Raw genomic sequence first — 18,875 nt, 5'->3', positions numbered from 1 at the left:
CAATTGTTCATAGTCATTCTCACCCAGTTGTTCCCGGATTTCTGAATGATAGTATTTTAAGGGAACTGCCCCCTGAGCATCCAAAGCTAAACGAGACCGCAGTCTATCCCATATCTGTGAACTCAGGTGTTCGGGTGGAAGGGATCGCAGATAATGTCGTAATTGAAAGGAGGCAAAAAAATCTCTTCTAAGTGTACCAAATTCTCTATCTAGATCCTCCATAGTTTTTAAAGTGCCCTCTTCTGAGTATAACTGGTGAATGTATCTTATACCATGTGTTTCCCAATCTAAAAAAAAGCCGGGCTGTGATCCCCGGGGGGAAGTGGCTGTTGCTTCGTATCGGCAGTAACGGAGTACAAGTCACAGGGAAGCCGCATTTACGGCCTAGTGTGATCCATCGTATAAATTGTGTATTCACCATTTAGGATCTTATATAGAAAGCAAAAGAATTTGAACATAATCATCACCTCTATTGGCGATGTAATTCAACAAAATATGAAGACATTTTATCCTGCTTCTGTAGTGAAAAACTTAATCAGATTGCAGTGTTCTGGATTGTTTACCATTGCCGGATAACTTGTCTAGACGCACCCAAATAGATAAATACCAATAATCTAAATACATATAACAAACACTTAAAAATTTAAAGTGAAACTGTGTGTAAAGCAGTAACTAATACAATAAAATAAAACTACAAAAACAGTTATGCAAATGATATTCTAATGAAACTGAGGGGACAAGAAAAGAACAAGATAACGCTGGGGTTTACTAAGCCGCTAGCGTGACTGGATGTACACTAGTGCCGACACAGCCCACAGCTGCTAACCTGGCTTAGTAAACAGACCCATAAGTGTATTATGTATATACAAAAATGATCTCTATAAAAAAAATAACCTGAAACAGGAAAGTTGAATATGAGTCGGTTCAAGATGAAAACTGTAAAATGCCAGAACCTATATATATATATATCAAGATCAGAATGTATAAGCATTTAAGAATGGATTTAGACACTTAGGAGTAGCCTAGTGGTTAGTGCAGTGGACTTTGATCCTGGGGAACGGAGTTCAATTCCCACTGCAGCTCCTTGTGACTCTGGGCAAGTCACTTAACCCTCCATTGCCCCTGGTACAAAATAAGTACCTGTATATATGTAAACCGCTTTGAATGTAGTTGCAAAAACCTCAGAAAGGCAGTCTTTCAAGTCTCCTTTCCCCCTTTCTTTGCCAAATATTGACAGTTGCTCTAAGTACAATAAATAGTGCATTTGATTACACTGTAACATCAGCTTTGGCGGATCCTGCTGTGTCCACCATAGTAAGATACATCGTTTGGTTATTAAACATGATTTCCTGATAAATAAATGTTGTCTGTCGGTCTGATTTTTCAAATCATCCTTTAAATCCAGCAAACATAATTTAACACTTTTGGGAACTGGATTCTTCAACAAGTGTTTCAGATGTTTCAGGCAGCTGTTACAGGGTTCACCTTCGGAGGCTGCAACTGAAAGGACTGCAGTGTCTGGAAACAGGTTTTGAAAGTGGACCAGCAACAACAGGGAGGCCTTGGCCTGAAGGGGTCACTTACTGCTTTGTACTCCACTCCAAAAACAGCCCGTAATCCAGGTTTAGTTCCAAACCAGAGAATATTTGCTGGGAAAAATAACAAAGACACTGTAGGGAAAAGTTCCAAAGACTTCCAACTGAGCAAAATCCACACAGACTGAGATTTGGGCCTCCCACTGGTTACTTTCCGCTTTTCACCCCAGGAAACTGCAAAAAATTATTTTCCCAGCTATATCCAGACATTACTGAAATACCTTTGAGTGCACCAGAGTTCAAGATGAAGTCCATTCATCTTGAATTCCAGGATCTCACTCTCCTAGTCACTGATAGCAGCTACTTTCTTAACTTCTCCACAGCTCTCAGGAGAGGACTGTCTCTCTCCAAATGGGAAGCAAGAGTTAACGTCCTTCCCTTTTGAAAAAGTGAAATTACATCCACCTTGGCTTTCCTGGTCAATAATATCCAGAAATTCTTCATCCTCTCTTCCTAGAGTTCTGCCCCTTACCTACAAATGCACTCAGTCTGCTGCACCTCACTACCTGTCTACCCTCATCTCCCCTTAACGTTCCAGCCCGAAACCTCTGTTCACAGGACAAATCCCTCCTCTCGGTACCCTTCTCCACCACCGCCAACTCCAGGCTCCGCTCATTCTGCCTCGCCTCACCCTATGCCTGGAACAACCTTCCTGAGCCCTTACGCCAAGCCCCCTCCCTGCCCATCTTCAAGTCTTTGCTCAAAGCCCACCTCTTCAATGCTGCCTTCGGCACCTAACTCTCACCTCTCAGGAAATCCAGACTGCCCCAATTTGACTACCCCTATCGGACTGACTGTCTTTAGATTGTAAGCTCTTTGAGCAGGGATTGTCCTTTATGTTAAATTGTACAGCGCTGCGTAACCCTAGTAGCGCTTTAGAACTGTTAAATAGTAGTAGTAGTAGTAGAATAGAAGGTCCTTCTTCCTCCCTTACCTCACTCTCTTTCAACTCTCCAATACGTGGAAAGGTTATTTTCCTATTACACGAACGTTCATTAATATGGTGGAACCCTAGGGAGTCCTTAAATAATTGTATTTCACAAGTCAGAATGGGACTTGCTTAAGGGTCTAACTATCCAAATTGTTCAGGAATATAGGATACGATTATTTTTATTTACCAGCATTAACCTTAAAGCTTTCCAAATCCTGATTTTATATGAACTAAACCAATGGAATACTTGGGTTGGAAAGGAAGATCAATTTCGAACATATTTATTTATTTATTTGTTACATTTGTATCCCACATTTTCCCACCTTTTTGCAGGCTCAATGTGGCTTACATAGTACCGTAAAGGCGTGCGCCAATTCCGGTATGAACAAATACAGTAATGTTGTGGTAGAATAAGGTTCGTGTGTACAGTCACATTAGGGAATCGTAGAAAGGAAGAGTTATTATATACTCATAATAGACTTGAGTTTTTAAATGCCCCATATTAAATCGTATTCTGCACTAAAATTTGTCCTTTTAACAACAACCAGTGGTTTTTAAATATCAAGTAGCTAAACATTGAAACCCAGAACACGATAGCAGTTAAAAACCGTATGGCCATCACGTCTACCCAGCCTTACCAAATGCACAGCTCTACAATCCCTTCCCCTCCCTCGGAGATCTTCTGTATGTACACGCACCATCCTTGTCTCCACCTCATCCCCTGGGAGACTATTCCATACATCCACCACCCTTTCCTGCTCCTGAATTTGTTTCCTTTCAGCCCATCCTGACTTTTCTTTCAAGAGCTTCCGTTTATTTGAAAGAGGCCCACCTCCTCTGCAGTTATACCTTGGAGGTATTTAAATGTCCCTTATCCCACCTTCCTCCAGGGTACACATGTTTAGATAACATAACAGCTACTCATGTATACAGCTACCACCTCAAAGTTCTAACCAGTTAACAATTAAAAGAAACTAGAATATATGTCTAGGAATTATATAAAATGAAACAAAAAACCCAATGGGGCTGATATTCAGACTGCGGGAGGGAGCCTGGCTAACTCCTGCAGTCCACGGTAACTGGCATTGGCGGTTTAAAGTTAGTCGGCTAAGTCGATATTGAAAGGTAACTGGTTAACTTTAAACCGGCCAAAGATATACCAGCTATTTAAGTGACCCGATGTGGCTACTTACATTAGCCAGATATGGATTGAATATTTGGGAATAGCTGGCTATATCATGCAATAGTGGCCTAGTGGTTAGGGTGGTGGACTTTGGTCCTGAGGAACTGAGTTCGATTCCCGGCACAGGCAGCTCCTTGTGACTCTGGGCAAGTCACTTAACCCTCCATTGCCTGCCGCATTGAGCCTGCCATGAGTGGGAAAGCGCGGGGTACAAATGTAACTAAAATAAAATAAAAAATATAGCTGGTTATCTCCTAGGCATTACCTGGGAATATTCAGCGGGGATAACCAGCTAACCCTTGCTGGATAGCCAGCTAAGTGCCATTTAACCTGTTCCTGGCCAGTTAAATGGTTTTGAATATTGAGGAGCATGAGAGTAATTTACAATTCATTAACTAACATGTATCTTAAAAAGAGTAGAGTTTTTAAAGAATTTCTAAAATCTTTATAAGAATACAAAAGAATATTACAAATCTCCTTCCCTATTTTAGCTGCATGAAAAGCTTAATAAAGACTCATAAATTTTCATTCTCTTTTTCTTCAAAGATGGAAAAACAAATGGGCTATTATTTTGTATTTTACGAGGCCCAGAAGAATTGGCAAAATAAAAATGTTCAGCCATGAAAACTGGTGTATCTCCATGTAAGACCTCGTAAAAAATACAGGACAATTTAAACAGAATCCTTGCATCCGTGGGGAAATACTGTCATATTTGCCTATTGAAAAGATTAGACGAACTGCTGTATTTTATGTTGTTTTCAGTTTTTGCAAAAGTGGTTTTATACAACCTATATAACTGAGATTACAATAATCCAGGTGAGAAAGTATTAGAGCTTGTATTAATAGTTTAAACTGTTCAACTGCAAAATACTTACAAATCTTTAAGTCTGGCTTTATTTGCTTTATTATTGCGTCTACAGATCCTTTGAGTAGCCACTTTTTGGATCAGCTCCATCCAGTTTATATCCTTTCAAAGGTGCTTTTATAAAATTATCCCTGACAAAATATGCACACACTTTTACACCCATGCTGAGGAGGGTTAATGTATTTCTGTGCCCATAAAAATTGGTCTATATGTGCATATTTTTAATAAAATATAAGTACATAAGTACATAAGCATCGCCATGCTGGGACAGACCAAGGGTCCATCGAGCCCAGCACCCTGTCACCGACAGCGGCCAAAAGAACAAGCAATTTGTCCCGCCCATCCTAGAAATACTGTATTATTCCCTCGTCCATTCAACAACATTCTATGGCTTTTTCCTCCAGGATACCATCCAACCCTTTTTGAAGTCTGCTAAGTCAACCGCCTTAACCACCTTCTCCGGCAGCGAATTCCAGAGTCCAACCACGCGTTGAGTTTAGAACATTTCCTCCGATTCGTTTTAAATTTACCACACTGCAGCTTCATCGCATGCCCCCTTATCCTAGTATTTTTGGAAAGCGTCAACAGACGCTCCACATCGACCCGTTCCATTCCACTCATTATCTTATAGACCTCTATCATATCTCCCCTCAGCCGCCTTTTCTTCAAGCTGAAGAGCCCCAGCCTCTTCAGCCTATCTTGATAGGGAAGCCGTCCCATCCCCTATATCATCTTTGTCACCCTTCTCTGCACCTTTTCCAATTCCACTATGTCTTTTTTGAGGTGCGGCGACCAGAATTGAACACACTACTCGAGGTGCGGTCGCACCGTGGAGCGATACAACGGCAGAATAATATCCTTATTTTTGTTTTCAATCCCTTTCCTAATGATACCCAACATTCTATTTGCTTTCCTAGCCGCAGCAGCACATTGAGCAGTGCCAGTCATGCCCCCACTTTGCCTACTTTCTCCACCCAAGAAGACCTACATATATATTCTGCAAAATAGGTGTTATGTTTCTCTGCACCTCGTTTTTGCACATGCATGCCCCTTGACAGTTTTATAACGCTCGGGCCCATTATGAAATTGCCTCCAAGAAGTGCATAAACCATATTAACAAATTCTATGGAGTCAAAATAATTATGTACTGCCTGCTGCTGCCTCAAATGGTAACATGGGCTTCCATTTTTAACATGTCAGTTCCTATGCGAAGTCTTGCACTCTTTTCCAGTGGTCCATTTAGCCCAGTATCCTGCTTCCAACAGTGGCCAATTCAGATCCACAAATGAACCTTTTCCGGAGACGGGAAGGCGGTAGAACTAGAGGACATGAATTGAGGTCGAAGGGGGGCAGACTCAGGACTAATGTCAGGAAGTATTTTTTTCACGGAGAGGGTGATGGATATGTGGAATGCCCTCCCGCGGGAGGTGGTGGAGATGAAAACGGTAATGGAATTCAAACATGCGTGGGATAAACACAAAGGAATCCTGTTTAGAAGGAATGGTTCCTTGGAATCTTAGCGGATATTGGGTGGCGACGCTGGTAATTGGGAAACAAAACGGGAGCTGGGCAGACTTCTACGGTCTGTGCCCTGAGAATGGCAAGGACAAATCAAACTTGGGTATAAAGTATCACATACCATATAAAATGAGTTTATCTTGTTGGGCAGACTAGATGGACCATACAGGTCTTTATCTGCCGTCATTTACTATGTAAGTACCTGACACAATCCCAAATAGCAAGAATGAAAACTTCCTTGGGTGGAGACCGGTTTCAGCCTTGTGACATCTTGTCATCTCCTGTTATCAAACCTCCTTGGTATAAATAGTGCTGCTTGGGAGGTTAATCACAACCAATGTTGTTTATATATTACTAGTAAAAAAGGCCCGTTTCTGAAGGCAAGGAAATGGGCCCTAGGCAGGCAATTCCTCCCCCCCCATGCTAGGCCCCCTCGCCTCCCCCTTCCGCGAACCTGTCGACCCCCCCCCCCCCCGGACCGCCGAAAACCGCCCCCCGCCGCCGTTGTGGACTACTTGTGCTGACGGGGGACCCAAACCCCCGACAGCCGAAGTGTTGTTGTGCCCTTCGCGTTGGTTCCTCAATCATCTTCTCTGGAAGTTCCTCTGCGTGCGTCTGACGTCCATTGCCTCAGGTACAAACTTAGATTGTGAGCCCTCCTGGGACAGAGAAATATCCAGAGTACCTGAATGTAACTCACCTTGAGCTACTACTGAAAAAGGTGTGAGCAAAATCCAAAAAAATCATTTGAGATTCTGTTGCTACTATCTGAGATTTTACACGGAATGTTGCTACTATTTGAGATTCTATATGGAATGTTGGTCTACATGGAATGTTGCTACTATTTGAAATTCTGTTGCTACTATTTGAGATTCTACATGGAATGTTGCTATAGTGGAGGAGTGGCCTAGTGGTTAGAGCACCGATCTTGCAAACCAAAGGTAGCTGGTTCAAATCCCACTGCTGCTCCTTGTGATCTTGGGCAAGTCACTTAACCCTCCATTGCCTCAGGTACCAACTTAGATTGTGAGCCCTCCTGAGACAGAGAAATATCCAGAGTACCTGAATGTAACTCACCTTGAGCTACTACTGAAAAAGGTGTGAGCAAAATCTAAATAAATAAATAATATTTATTGTTGAAATTGAGGCAAATAATCAACCATGTTTTATATCCAACTTTTGTTTGGCAGGCTGATTTGGATAAATCTGTAAGCTTGTTTCCCATGTTATTTTTTTGATACCACATTATTAAGGCATACAGTAAGCCCCTGTGTATTTAAATGAAATATATTACTCCACCCCCGTCCCAGTTCATCTCCACCACTGTCTCCCCCAACACTTTCCTACTCTTATGCCCACAGTGATCCCTAGCGCTGTCTTTTCATCTGAATCCCATTTTGACTTCTAAAGAAAGACTGCAAGAGACTGGAACAGACATCTTTTCTGTTTCCAATTAAAACTGTTTTACATGAAACTTACAGCACGACAGGTTATAACCCTGCAATTGAGCCAGAATTAAAAAACAAAACAAAACTCTGCTGAAGGTCACATCACTGAAGAAATGTTAGATTTTCCCAGGCTCTAGCTGTCTTGTATACCAGTTCTTCCATCTCAACGCTGTCCTGGAAGCCCACTTAGCTAGCCTGGGTTTCAGGATTGCCACAGTGAACACGCATGAGAAACATATGTGTGTATCAGACACCCACCGTATGCAAATGTTTCTCATGCATATTCATTTGTAATCCTGAAAACCAGGCCAGTTAGGTGTACCTCCAGGACAGCTTTGAGAATCACTGTTCTGTACAAAAGGTAAATTTCTCTTCTTAATTCCATCTAAAAGTGCCCAACAAAAGTGTGATGGACACATTTGTAGACACAGATAATGAAAGGAGTGAAATCAAAGGAGTGAAGAGTGGGATTCATCACTCAGCAGTTCTTGGCTATTTTAATGGACACAGCTCTTAGGAAATAAAAGAAGGTGGTTAATAGTTCATCCATTAACTTATTTCAGTTCATCCCATTGGCATGGTTATGTAGTGCCTGGTACGATATATTTGTAAAAGGCAGGTGAAGACATTTATGACTCACACGATGTCAGTTCATATTAGGACACTTACAGGGGGATGATCAGAAGCAAACGCTGACGCTAGAGGCTGTTAGCGCCATACTAGCGCCTGCGTTTGCTAGTGCCCCATGATCAGAGCCCTCGAGCACATGAAACAACGCGCTCGAGGGCTCTGAACGCAACTAGCATGCAAATGCATGCTAAACAGGGCTAAACATATCCCCAATGATCAGCGGCCAGCGCGCCAAAGATTGGGTCGCTGGCTGCGGCAAACCCTACGCCAGCTCTGAGAAACTCCCTTATATGGTGTATAGCCCCGCCCAGCGCATCCCAGGATACACTGGGCTGGGCGTCGCCATTTTGCGGCGTCAAAGGAAGAAGAGGGAGGCAGGCTGCCCTCCCTCCTCCAACCCACAAGGTAGAGGGGTAGGAGGGTCTGGACCACCAGGGACCCCTTGCTAGGGGACTGGGGGGAGGGCTGGGGACCCACCAGATCTCTAGCCCTCCCTGAACCTGGGGGGGGGGGGGGGATCGTCGGGGGGGAGGGGGACCGGAGGTCCAGCAGACCTCCAGCCCCTCTGTAGCTGGGGGGGGGGGGTTGGTTGGTCACTCACTAGGCCAACAGGGACCCTTTGCTGGGGGAGTTAGCAGGGGCTGAAGACCCACTGGATCTCCAGCCCTCCCTGAACCTGGGGGGGGGGGGGGGACCGGAGGTCCTCCTGACCTCCAGCCCCCGTTGCTCGGGGCAGGAGTAGTTGGGGCCTGATAGTTACTTACTGGATTCACTTCAAAACTATATTGAGGGCAATAATTAAAACTGGTCACACTGGTACAAACTCCATGGCTACTGGTAGCTGTGGGTTTGTCTCAATAATGCAGACTTTTGCTGCGAGTATTGTCCTGGGAAGAAATTTATGCTGAGAAAACATCTGCCTTTCTGCATGCAGGTTTTCTGTTCATAAATACGTGCATAATTCGGTTATACAAAACTTCACGTGTATCTCTGAACTGCTCCCCTGCTGCTGCCTCAGTGCTCAGCAGGTAAAAGCATTCAAACTGGTGATCAACAAGCACAATTTTACCTGCCTACAGATGGGGCTGTAATCAAAGCCCCAACATCCATGGGTAAAATAATACTTTTCCTGAAGACAAGGCTTCAGTTATTCCCCTTCTATTTGTTGCCGTTGTCATTAAAAAACAAAAACTGATGTACACAATTAATGGTGCTGAAAATGCACAGTGCTACGTATTTTCAGAACTCAATATGCTATACAAAACGCCATTACGAATAAGTCTAGGCTTTGAAACAGATTTTGAAAGGGGGTTGGCAGGCAAGTTCCTGAAGTTATCCTATCAGTCTGCATGTAGTGGAGGAGTGGCCTAGTGGTTAGAGCACCAGTCTTGCAATCCAGAGGTGGCCGGTTCAAATCCCACTGCTGCTCCTTGTGATCTTGGACAAATCACTTAACCCTCCATTGCCTCAGGTACAAACTTACAGGCAGATAAGCATACGCTTGCGCTAAAGGCTGTTAGCGCCATACTAGTGCCAACTACTGCCCCATGATCAGAGCCCTCAAGTGTGTGAAACAACACACTTGAGGGCTCTTAGTGCAAGTAGCATGCAAATGCGTGTTAATCAGCGCTTAACACATTCATCCCCAATGATCAGTGACCAGCGCACCAAAGATTGGGTCACTGGCTGCGACAAACCCTATGCTAGCTCTGAGCTGGTGTTAGGGTTTACAGATCATTGGGGAGGAATGGTGAACCCTGTCCAGCATGCTGGCAGGCCCCCATTCCCCCCACAGCAAACTTGCCAGCGAGGGCAGGATGTCCAAAATTTGGACGGTTCTGTGACGGGGCAGTTGAAGACGTCCAAATTTTGGACGTTTCTATGAGAAAGACGTCTTTCTCATAGAAACAGCCAAACGTCCTTAACTGCCCATTGCAGAAACGTCCAAAATTTGGACGTCCTCAACTGCCCCGTCGCTATACCCCCGACACCTTCTTGAAATTTGGCTGTCCCTGCAACAGGGCAGTTGAGGACGTCCATCTTCCGATATAAAGGTGGGCGTCCTTCTCTTTTCGTTGGTCTCCAGCCCAGACCTGTCAAACAAGTGCGGGAGGATTGATCTGAGCGCATGCTCAGGCACAATTCTCCCGCACTTCTACCCCATGATCAGAGATAATTGCGCTGCTTAAATTTGCATGCATTATCTCTGATCATAGGTCTAATAGCATTCCATCGCTATTTTAGAGCGCTGTGTGGAACAGCGCGGGGCTTTTGATCATCTGCCTGTCAGATTGTGAGCCCTCCTGGGACAGAGAAGTGTATCCAGTGTACCTGAGTGTACTCACCTTGAGCTACTACTGAAAAAAGTGTGAGCAAACTCTAAATAAATAAATATTTAGCTGCCTTAAATGTGGACAGCCCCAGTGGCTAACTTTGGCCTGCCTATGTCTACGCAACCTAATAGCAAGACCAATTTATAGTTGGCCAGATTTTAGCTGCCTGGATTTAGGTGCGTTTTTGGCCTTAACTGTTTGGGGCTATATCGTTACCTATGATTGCTCCTGAGTTTCCAGTTGGTGATCTTAAGTGCTCTTTGACTGGCTGAAAAATTTGCATCTGTGTGTATCTAATTGCACCTTCCTATTATGCTGGCCTGATAACATTCTGCGGGTTTTCTCTACAGGCTCCTGAGTTGTTCAAGTGTTAACTTCTACCATGTCATTGAGGCCTGAAAGAACACTAGATTCTTCTGCACTGAAGAAAATTGCTGCAGATATGAGCAATTTAATCGAAAATTTGGACACAAGGGAGCTCGACCTTGAGGGGGAGGAGGTGGATTATGATGCATGTAATGATCCCAGACTTGCTGGTGAGTTAACATCTCTTCATTTGTCCCTCCTGAATGTAACAGCTTAATGACTTCGTGACTGGTGGTACATAAAACAAAGAGGTAGTTAAGTCTCCCATGTTTCTTAGAGTAAGGATGTGATTGTTTTGTGAGATGTGTGTTATTTGCAAATATTATGTTAGGAATTATTTGAAAAGGAATAGAAAATAGAATAGGTAATACAATGACATGTCTGTAGAAAGCGTTGGTATGATTGCATCTTTGAGTATTGTGAGCATCTGAAAATGAAATAAAGCAGTAGAAGAAAAAGCAAGGAGTCTGTGCAAGAAGACAAGTCACCACTGGTGCAGAAAAATTTTCAAACATAACACAGCCAGGATCCCAGCAGGTTGTTTAATGCTGCAGGATCCTAGACCAAACTCCAGCAGGACAATTCAGTTTCAGTGGCTCCCATAAAACAAATACTACTGCACCAGTCCAAAATGTTGGCGTTTATTCCAGGAAACGCAAAGCCAAGCAAAAATCAGAAGAAAAAGAAAAGGTAAGCCATATATCCAAAGTCAAGCAGCCTGCACTTGAGAATGCTTAAATCAGTACATAGAAAAATGTTCTTGTCCACCAGAATTCTAGGGCAAGCTTGCTCTTAGATCCAAGTTGAAAGCCCTATCAAGCAAACCATAAAGGTTTCAGCTGGGGCCTAGGGGGTTGACCTGTCCCAACTTTTACAGAAAAACAAAAAACAGAATCAGTTCTCCTTTCAAGGTTAAATCAATCATACTTTTATCTTGGGTTTCCCCTTTATTCAGGCTGCTTCACAGTCCCAGCAGTTACATTTACTAAACAAACAGTTCCAGCACACACATTCCCTCCCTCCCCCCATAGTGTCAGACAAATGGAACTGTGGGAGCAGCAACCCAAGGAGGTTTAATAAGACAGGAGACAGCATGACATCAAAAGGCTGAAGCCATCTCCTCGCGCAGCTGCCATATTGGTACTTCCTAAACAAAGCAAGGAGGCTATCAGCCTTATGTCCCATTATAGCCCCGCCCCCCCCAGCCAGTTTCATAGTGTTCCAAAGTTTTAATCTCCACCTCTCTCTGGATGAGCTCATTCCTGTATTAGTGGAAATAAGTAATGAAAAAGTAAGAAGAACAACAACAAAAATGGATCAGCTGCATTATGAGGAACACTTTAATGGGGTTACGAGCACCTCACTTTGGAGAAGAGACAACTGTCATAGGAAATGAATGAGGTTTAAAAGATTCTGAGTGGTTTTGAACAAGTTCATAAGAAATGTTTTATTCCACCCAAAAAATACTGGGATTAGAGGTTAATCCATGGCAGTGGCGTAGGAAGGGGGGGCGGTGGGGCGGTCCGCCCCGGGTGCACGCGCTGGGGGGGGGGGGTGTCGGCTCGCTGGTTCCCTGCTCTTTCTGCCACGGAACAAGTTACTTCCTGTTCCGGGGCAGAGAAAGCAGGGAAGCAGCAGAGCCGACGCAGCTCCCAGTGACGTGCACTGGGGGCGGATCGGCCCTCCCGCCTGCCCCCCGCTGAAAGGTAGGGTGCGTTTCGGGGGGGGGGGGTGCGCAGCGGCGACCCGCCCCGGGTGTCAGGCACCCTCACTACGGCACTGATCCATGGAACTAACTAGTAACAAATTTAAATTGCCCCCATTGTTCCACCGTGAGAGGAAATTTAATTGCACCAAGGACATTTTCAGACAACTGGTTTACACCGAGTGAAATTTTTTTTGTTACCTGTAGTAATGTTGAAAATCGACTCTCTTCCCCATTAGACCAGAAAATAAACTGTAACGGCATATTATATTGTTCCTCCAGTGACACATCCCTGCTTCTCATTGAGCCTACAAGATGTGACTAATGTCCAAAACATTTTTATAATACATATTTTGGGGTCTCGGATAGCGTCAAACAATTCTTGAACAAAGCTGTATTTACCACAGTCAAACTGTAAGACTGATGCTTATCCCTAAATCATAATTGATTTTTACTGCTCTAGTGTATTTCCATGTGTACATTAAAAAAATTATTATATGAAATATGGGGCTGATACATTTGTGAGATAAACATAAAGGAATCCTGTTCAGAAGGAAGGGATCCTCAGGAGCTTAGCCGAGATTGGGTGGCAGAGCCGGTAGTGGGAGGCGGGGCTGGTGGTTGGGAGGCAGGGCTAGTGCTGGGCAGACTTATATGGTCTGTGCCAGAGCTGGTGGTGGGAGGCGGGGCTGGTGGTTGAGAGGCGGGGATAGTGCTGGGCAGACTTATACGGTCTGTGCCAGAGCTGGTGGTGGGAGGCGGGGCTGGTGGTTGAGAGGCGGGGATAGTGCTGGGCAGACTTATATGGTCTGTGCCAGAGCTGGTGGTGGGAGGCGGGGCTGGTGGTTGAGAGGTGGGGATAGTGCTGGGCAGACTTATACGGTCTGTGCCCTGAAAAGGACAGGTACAAATCAAGGTAAGGTATACACAAAAAGTGGCACATATGAGTTTATCTTGTTGGGCAGACTGGATGGACTGCGCAGGTCTTTTTCTGCCGTCATCTACTATGTTACTATGTATTGAGACAGCGGGAGAGAGCCCAACTAACTCCCACGGTTGGCAATGAACCTGGAAATTCAATGCAGGGCCTGTATCTAGTGACCGGCATAGAATTTCCATTTTTTTTTCACTGCTTAAAACATAGCTGGTTAAGCCGATATTCATTAGCTGACCAGCTAAGTTATAGTGGCCAAAAATGGTAATGAGTAATGAGACATTATGCTGATGTTTTGTGTGTGAGATTGGTAATTGGGAGAGGTCTCAGGGTCTTGAAACTTGCTGACTTCCTCTCTTGTTTTTTTTTCTCTCATTCCTTGCCTGGGTCTTATTTGGTCTGGCGGTGGGGGGGGGGGGGGGGTGGATTATGAGAGATTGAAACTTTTGGTTTGGGTTTTTTTTTTCTACATGTGGGTGGGAGGACATATCATGGGGAGCAGGGTTGTGGGTTACAATAGTCATTTTCTTTTTTGGTTGACTTTGGCATTAATTTATTTTTCCTGAGGGGGTTGGGTGGAAGAGGAGCATAATTAATCTCTTGTTGTTTGCATTCAGGATGGAAGATGGTTTGGATTTGGGTTTCTGCCAGGTACTTGTGACCTGTCTTGGCCACTGTTGGAAACAGGATACTGGGCTAGATGGACCATTGGTCTGACCTAGTATGGCTATGCTTATGATATTATAGACCTGCTATTTACGTGGGTCTATCTGGCCACTAAAATTAGCTGGTCAGCCAATGAATATTGGTGCTAACTGGCTATGTCGCGTGACATAACCAGTGACCGGGCTAACCACTAAGCGGTAATATTCAGCCGAGATATCCAGCTATCTCGAGCTGAATATTACCGCGTACCTGGTTTAAGGCTACGTAACTATCCAGGAGCCCTTCCTGGCTGGTTAAATAGTTTTAGATATCAGCCGGTATGAGTTTGAAATGCTTTTAGTTTTTGTCAGTACCGTGAGTATGTGTTCTTTTTTTACTGCTGTGAAATGCTATCACGAATTTCCCACTATTTTATACCAAAATACGTGCAACCTTTTGTTTGGATGTTAGCTGCACAATGTTTTTATATTCACATAATTTAATTTTTAAGAATAGAACCAGACAGGTCTTTGTGCAGCTAAATATTTCACTACACCTGGAATAAATAACTTTTTGTACTCTGATTAGAAGTGAGTTAAAACTCTGTGTTCTGCTGTCATGCTTTTCATCAGGCACAGTTATACCTTTCTCCGCCATTTACGATACGCAAGGATTCAAAGAGCCCAACATACGAACCTATCTAACTGGATGCCCAATTAAAGTGCGAGTCCTGGAAGTAGAACGCTTCACTTCAACGTCAAAGGTCAGAGCTTCTACCCTAAGTTAATAGTAATGTCAAAATATTACATTAAAAGTCCATAATCCACTTCATGCAGAACTGGAAACACAATCCTCCAGTTTCTCTTTTGCAGCCTAAGAAAATGCTGCCATTCATATACCTCCTGGTATTAAAGGGCTTTGCACAGACCAAGAGTTTCGCAGAACTGGGGCTATCTTGATTGTATCCTGAACAAATCAATGTGCTTGTAAATAGCCAGACAGAAGATGAGAAGACGAAAGCCAGCGTTCTCGGGCAGTGGTTCTCAAGCCAGTCCTAGGGGACCACCAGTCAGGTTTTCAGGATACCCCTAATGAATATGCATGAGAGCGATTTGCCTATAATATAAGTAGTAGGCATGCAAATCTCTAATGCATATTCTTTAGGGATATTCTGAAAACCCTATTGGCAGGTGGTCCCCTAGGTCAGGTTCGAGAACCACTGTTTTAAGGGCACCTCCAGTCACAAATTCCTAATACCACAGTGTTCTAACCATTCCTGCTTTTCTTTGTTTAATAAAAGACTAGCCGTTGAGCCCGTGAAATGGGGGGGTTTCCGAGCCCCCCCCCCCCGAGGTCGGCGCCGCCCCGCCTCCCCCGGAGTCGCCGCCGCCGCCTCTCCACCCAGCCCGAGCAGCACTGTAAACTTACATCAGCACGCAGCAGCAGGCACATCAGCAAAGCTGCCGTCGGGGCGGGCTTCCTTCTCTGCCTGTGTCCCGCCCTCGTGTGACGTAACGTCGGCGAGGGCGGGACAAAGGCAGAGAAGGAAGCCGGATGGCAGCTTTGCTGATGTGCCTGCTGCTGCGTGGTGATGTAATTTCACAGTGCTCGGGCCAGATGGAGGGGCGGCGGCGACTCCGGGGGAGGGGGGGAGCGGTTCCGACGTCTGCAGCATGCCAGTAGAGACTTCCCTCTCTGTCCCGCCCCCGTCATCACGTATTGACGCGGGGGCGGGGCAGAGAGGGAAGTCTCTACTGCACATTTGCGAGTGAGTACGGTCACTCGCCGTTTATATGTTTGATATCACAACAGGCAATAAATTTAAACTCATCCAAGCAGAGAAAGTACCAGAGGACTTTAAACTCCATTAAAATTCTTAACTTACACGCTGGAAAAATCGTAATATGAAACTGCTTTGTGCCTCTTTTTTTTCCATTACAGGTACCAAGTCCAAATATTTACACTATTGAGTTAACTCATGGAGAATTTACATGGCAAGTAAAGCGGAAATTCAAGCACTTTGAGGAGCTGCACAGAGAACTTCTTCGATACAAAGCTTTCATCCGAATCCCCATTCCTACACGAAGGTAACAGCTTCGCTCATTGAGAAAAGAATCGTTTGGAGAATCTTTCTTAGTACAGTAATACCTAGGTTTTCGTTGACTTCGGTTATCGTTGTTTTCAGTTTTCGTCGATTTTTTTCGCGAAAAAAAATTTGTCTCGGATTTCGTTGGCGTGCCCATGTGACCTCGCTGCTAATTTTGCAAAAACAAAGGGCGACCCACGCGTTCTCCTGCGTAGTGTGGCGTTGTTTCTTGTCTAGCCAAACAATTCCATGTTAAATGTTCATTTATTTTTTACATTAGTCTTTGCCTCGGTTTTTGTCGGTTTGGGATTTCGCCGATTGTTTTCGGACTGATTATCGACGAAAACCGAGGTATCACTGTACTCTTTTTCTATTCGCTTGCTATTTTTAGAGGATGCCTTCCTCAGAAGTGTCAGGACAAGCTTCCACAAAATAATCAGTATGCAGAGAGAGTGGTTGATATTAAACCAAAGACAAGACAGTTGTAGAATACAGAAGTGCTTTTTTACTAACATAGTAGATGACGGCAGAGAAAGACCTGTACGGTCCATCCGGTCTGCCCAACAAGATAAACTCATATGTGCTGCTTTATGTGTATACCTGACTTTGATTTGTATCTGCCATTATCTGCCATTTTCAGGGCATAGACCGTAGAAGTCTGCCCAGCACTAGCCCTGCTTCCCAACCACTAGCCCCGACTCCCATTACCGGCTCTGCCACCCAATCTCCGCTAAGCTGCTAAGGCATGGGAGGGTTAACTCACGGGTAGCATGCGCCAAATCGACACTACTGCTGGGCTAGCATTTGCGCCCGGTGGTAATTCTGAGTTTGGTGCACACTGACTCCCACAGTAGAAAATAATTTTCCATTTTCTACTGCTGGGGGGCGTTTCTGGCGATAATCAGCAGTTGGCACGTGCTGTATGGTTACCACGCAAGTAGCGTGTGAGCCCTAACCGCTAGGTCAGTGGTGGCAGTAAGGGCTCAGGCCATAAATAGGTGCGGTCTACTTTTTGTTTCAGTGCACACCAGGGGCGTAGCCAGACCTGCGGGAGGGGGTTCCAGAGCCCGAGGTGAGGGAGCACATTTTAGCCCCCTCTCCGCCACCCCACCCCCCGCCGCCACCACCACCAGCAACAACAACAACTTTGACCCCCCCTCCCGCCGCCGACCCTCTCGACCCCCCTCCTGCCGCTACCGTCGCCTACCTTTGCTGGTGGGGGACCCCAACCCCCACTAGCTGAGATCCTCTTCTTCCCGTGGAAGGCTTCGTTCTGACGTCGTCAGAAACAGTCAGAATGAAGCCTTGTGTGGGAAGAAGAGGACCTCGGCTGGCCGGGGTTGGGGTCCCCCGCCAGCAGAGGTAGGCGACGGCGGGTTGGCGGCGGGAGGGGGGGTCGAGAGGGTCGTTGGCAGGGGGGTGCAGGGCCAAATCTACGGGGGTCATGGCCGCACATGGCTACGCCACTGGTGTACACCCATTTCCTGGCCCACTCTACTGCAGACCACTTTTTACCACGGCTTAGTAAAAGGACCCTGGTATTAGGAAAGTACTTCCCACCCCCAGCGCGCTGTCATATCCGGGTGTACCCGGTGGTAAAGTTACCACCAGGTTAGCGCAGAAGCCCTTACTGCCACCTCAATGGATGGCGGTAAGGGCTCCCTCCTGAAGTGGCAGTTCGGCAAGTGCTTTACTTGCCCCATGTCCATTTTCTGCAGAAAAGAAAGACTACCCTTTTACCAGCTGTGGGAAAAGGGGGCCTCGGCATGCGTCAAAAGCACTCACCGGCGCCAGCGCAGGCCCCCTTTTGCCAGAGCTTGGTGAAAGGGGCCCAGAATTTCCTGAAGAGGTAGGTCTTTAGGCCGGTAGCATCACGAACTACCTCCAGTTCAGAAAAGGCCTAAAGACCTAACTCTTCAGGAAATTCTATGAATAAAATATGCACTAATCATTCTGGAACAACAATACACAACATAAACTCTAACTGTAATTCATCAGTTCATTTAAGAAAAGACCTAAGACCAGGGCTGCCGAGAGGGGGGGGGGGGGCAGGGGGGACAAAATTCCCCCGGGCCAGCGCCGCAGTCCCACTCGCCCTCCGTCGTTGACCGTCTGCCACCGGGCCGGGCCCCCTGCATTGAAATCACAGCGCCTCTCACCTCCATGTGAAAGTGCTGCAGGCAGCAGGGCAGCAGATCGCTTCCCTTTGGGCCTCCTTCCCTCCCTGTGTCCCACCCTCGCGGAAGTTATGTCAGACGAGGGTGGGACACAGGGAGAGAAGGAGGCCCAAAGGGAGGTGATCTGCTGCCTGCAGCGCTTTCACATGGAGGTGCGGGGGGAGGGGAGAGCGGCAACCTGGGGGGGGGGGGGGGGGGCGGCAACGGGGGCGGGGCCCTGGGCCCGGCCCAGTCTCTCGGCGGCCCTGCCTAAGACATACCTTCTCAAGAAACCAATGATTATCCCATACACACTAATAGTTATCTTGCCAACCAGAGTGAAAACACAGCACCGTACAACCTTGTAAATGTAATTGAATCAATGTTAAATGTAAGCAACATTGAGCTGAAACTCATTTTTGGATAATTGTAGGATATATGTATAAATAGATAAAATAAAAATCATGTGCAAATGTTTTA

The 18,875-nt window shown here is 45.6% G+C and overlaps 1 protein-coding gene across 1 annotated transcript in view; it reads left to right on the top strand.

Moving 5' to 3' along the window:
* The window catches only part of PLD1 (phospholipase D1), a 186,185-nt gene that overhangs the window by 40,110 nt on the left and 127,200 nt on the right, over positions 1 to 18,875 (top strand). The window contains exons 2-4 of the mRNA XM_030216519.1: positions 10,854 to 11,039; positions 14,786 to 14,916; positions 16,095 to 16,240. Coding sequence (XP_030072379.1) covers positions 10,886 to 11,039; positions 14,786 to 14,916; positions 16,095 to 16,240 — 431 coding nt within the window. The 5' untranslated portion in view covers positions 10,854 to 10,885. The remainder of the gene's footprint in view (positions 1 to 10,853; positions 11,040 to 14,785; positions 14,917 to 16,094; positions 16,241 to 18,875) is intronic.

Source organism: Microcaecilia unicolor, chromosome 10 (assembly GCF_901765095.1).
Source record: "Microcaecilia unicolor chromosome 10, aMicUni1.1, whole genome shotgun sequence".
NCBI lineage: Eukaryota > Metazoa > Chordata > Amphibia > Gymnophiona > Siphonopidae > Microcaecilia > Microcaecilia unicolor.
Note: the sequence above shows the minus strand (reverse complement) of the source record. Positions and strands in the feature narration are given on the sequence as shown.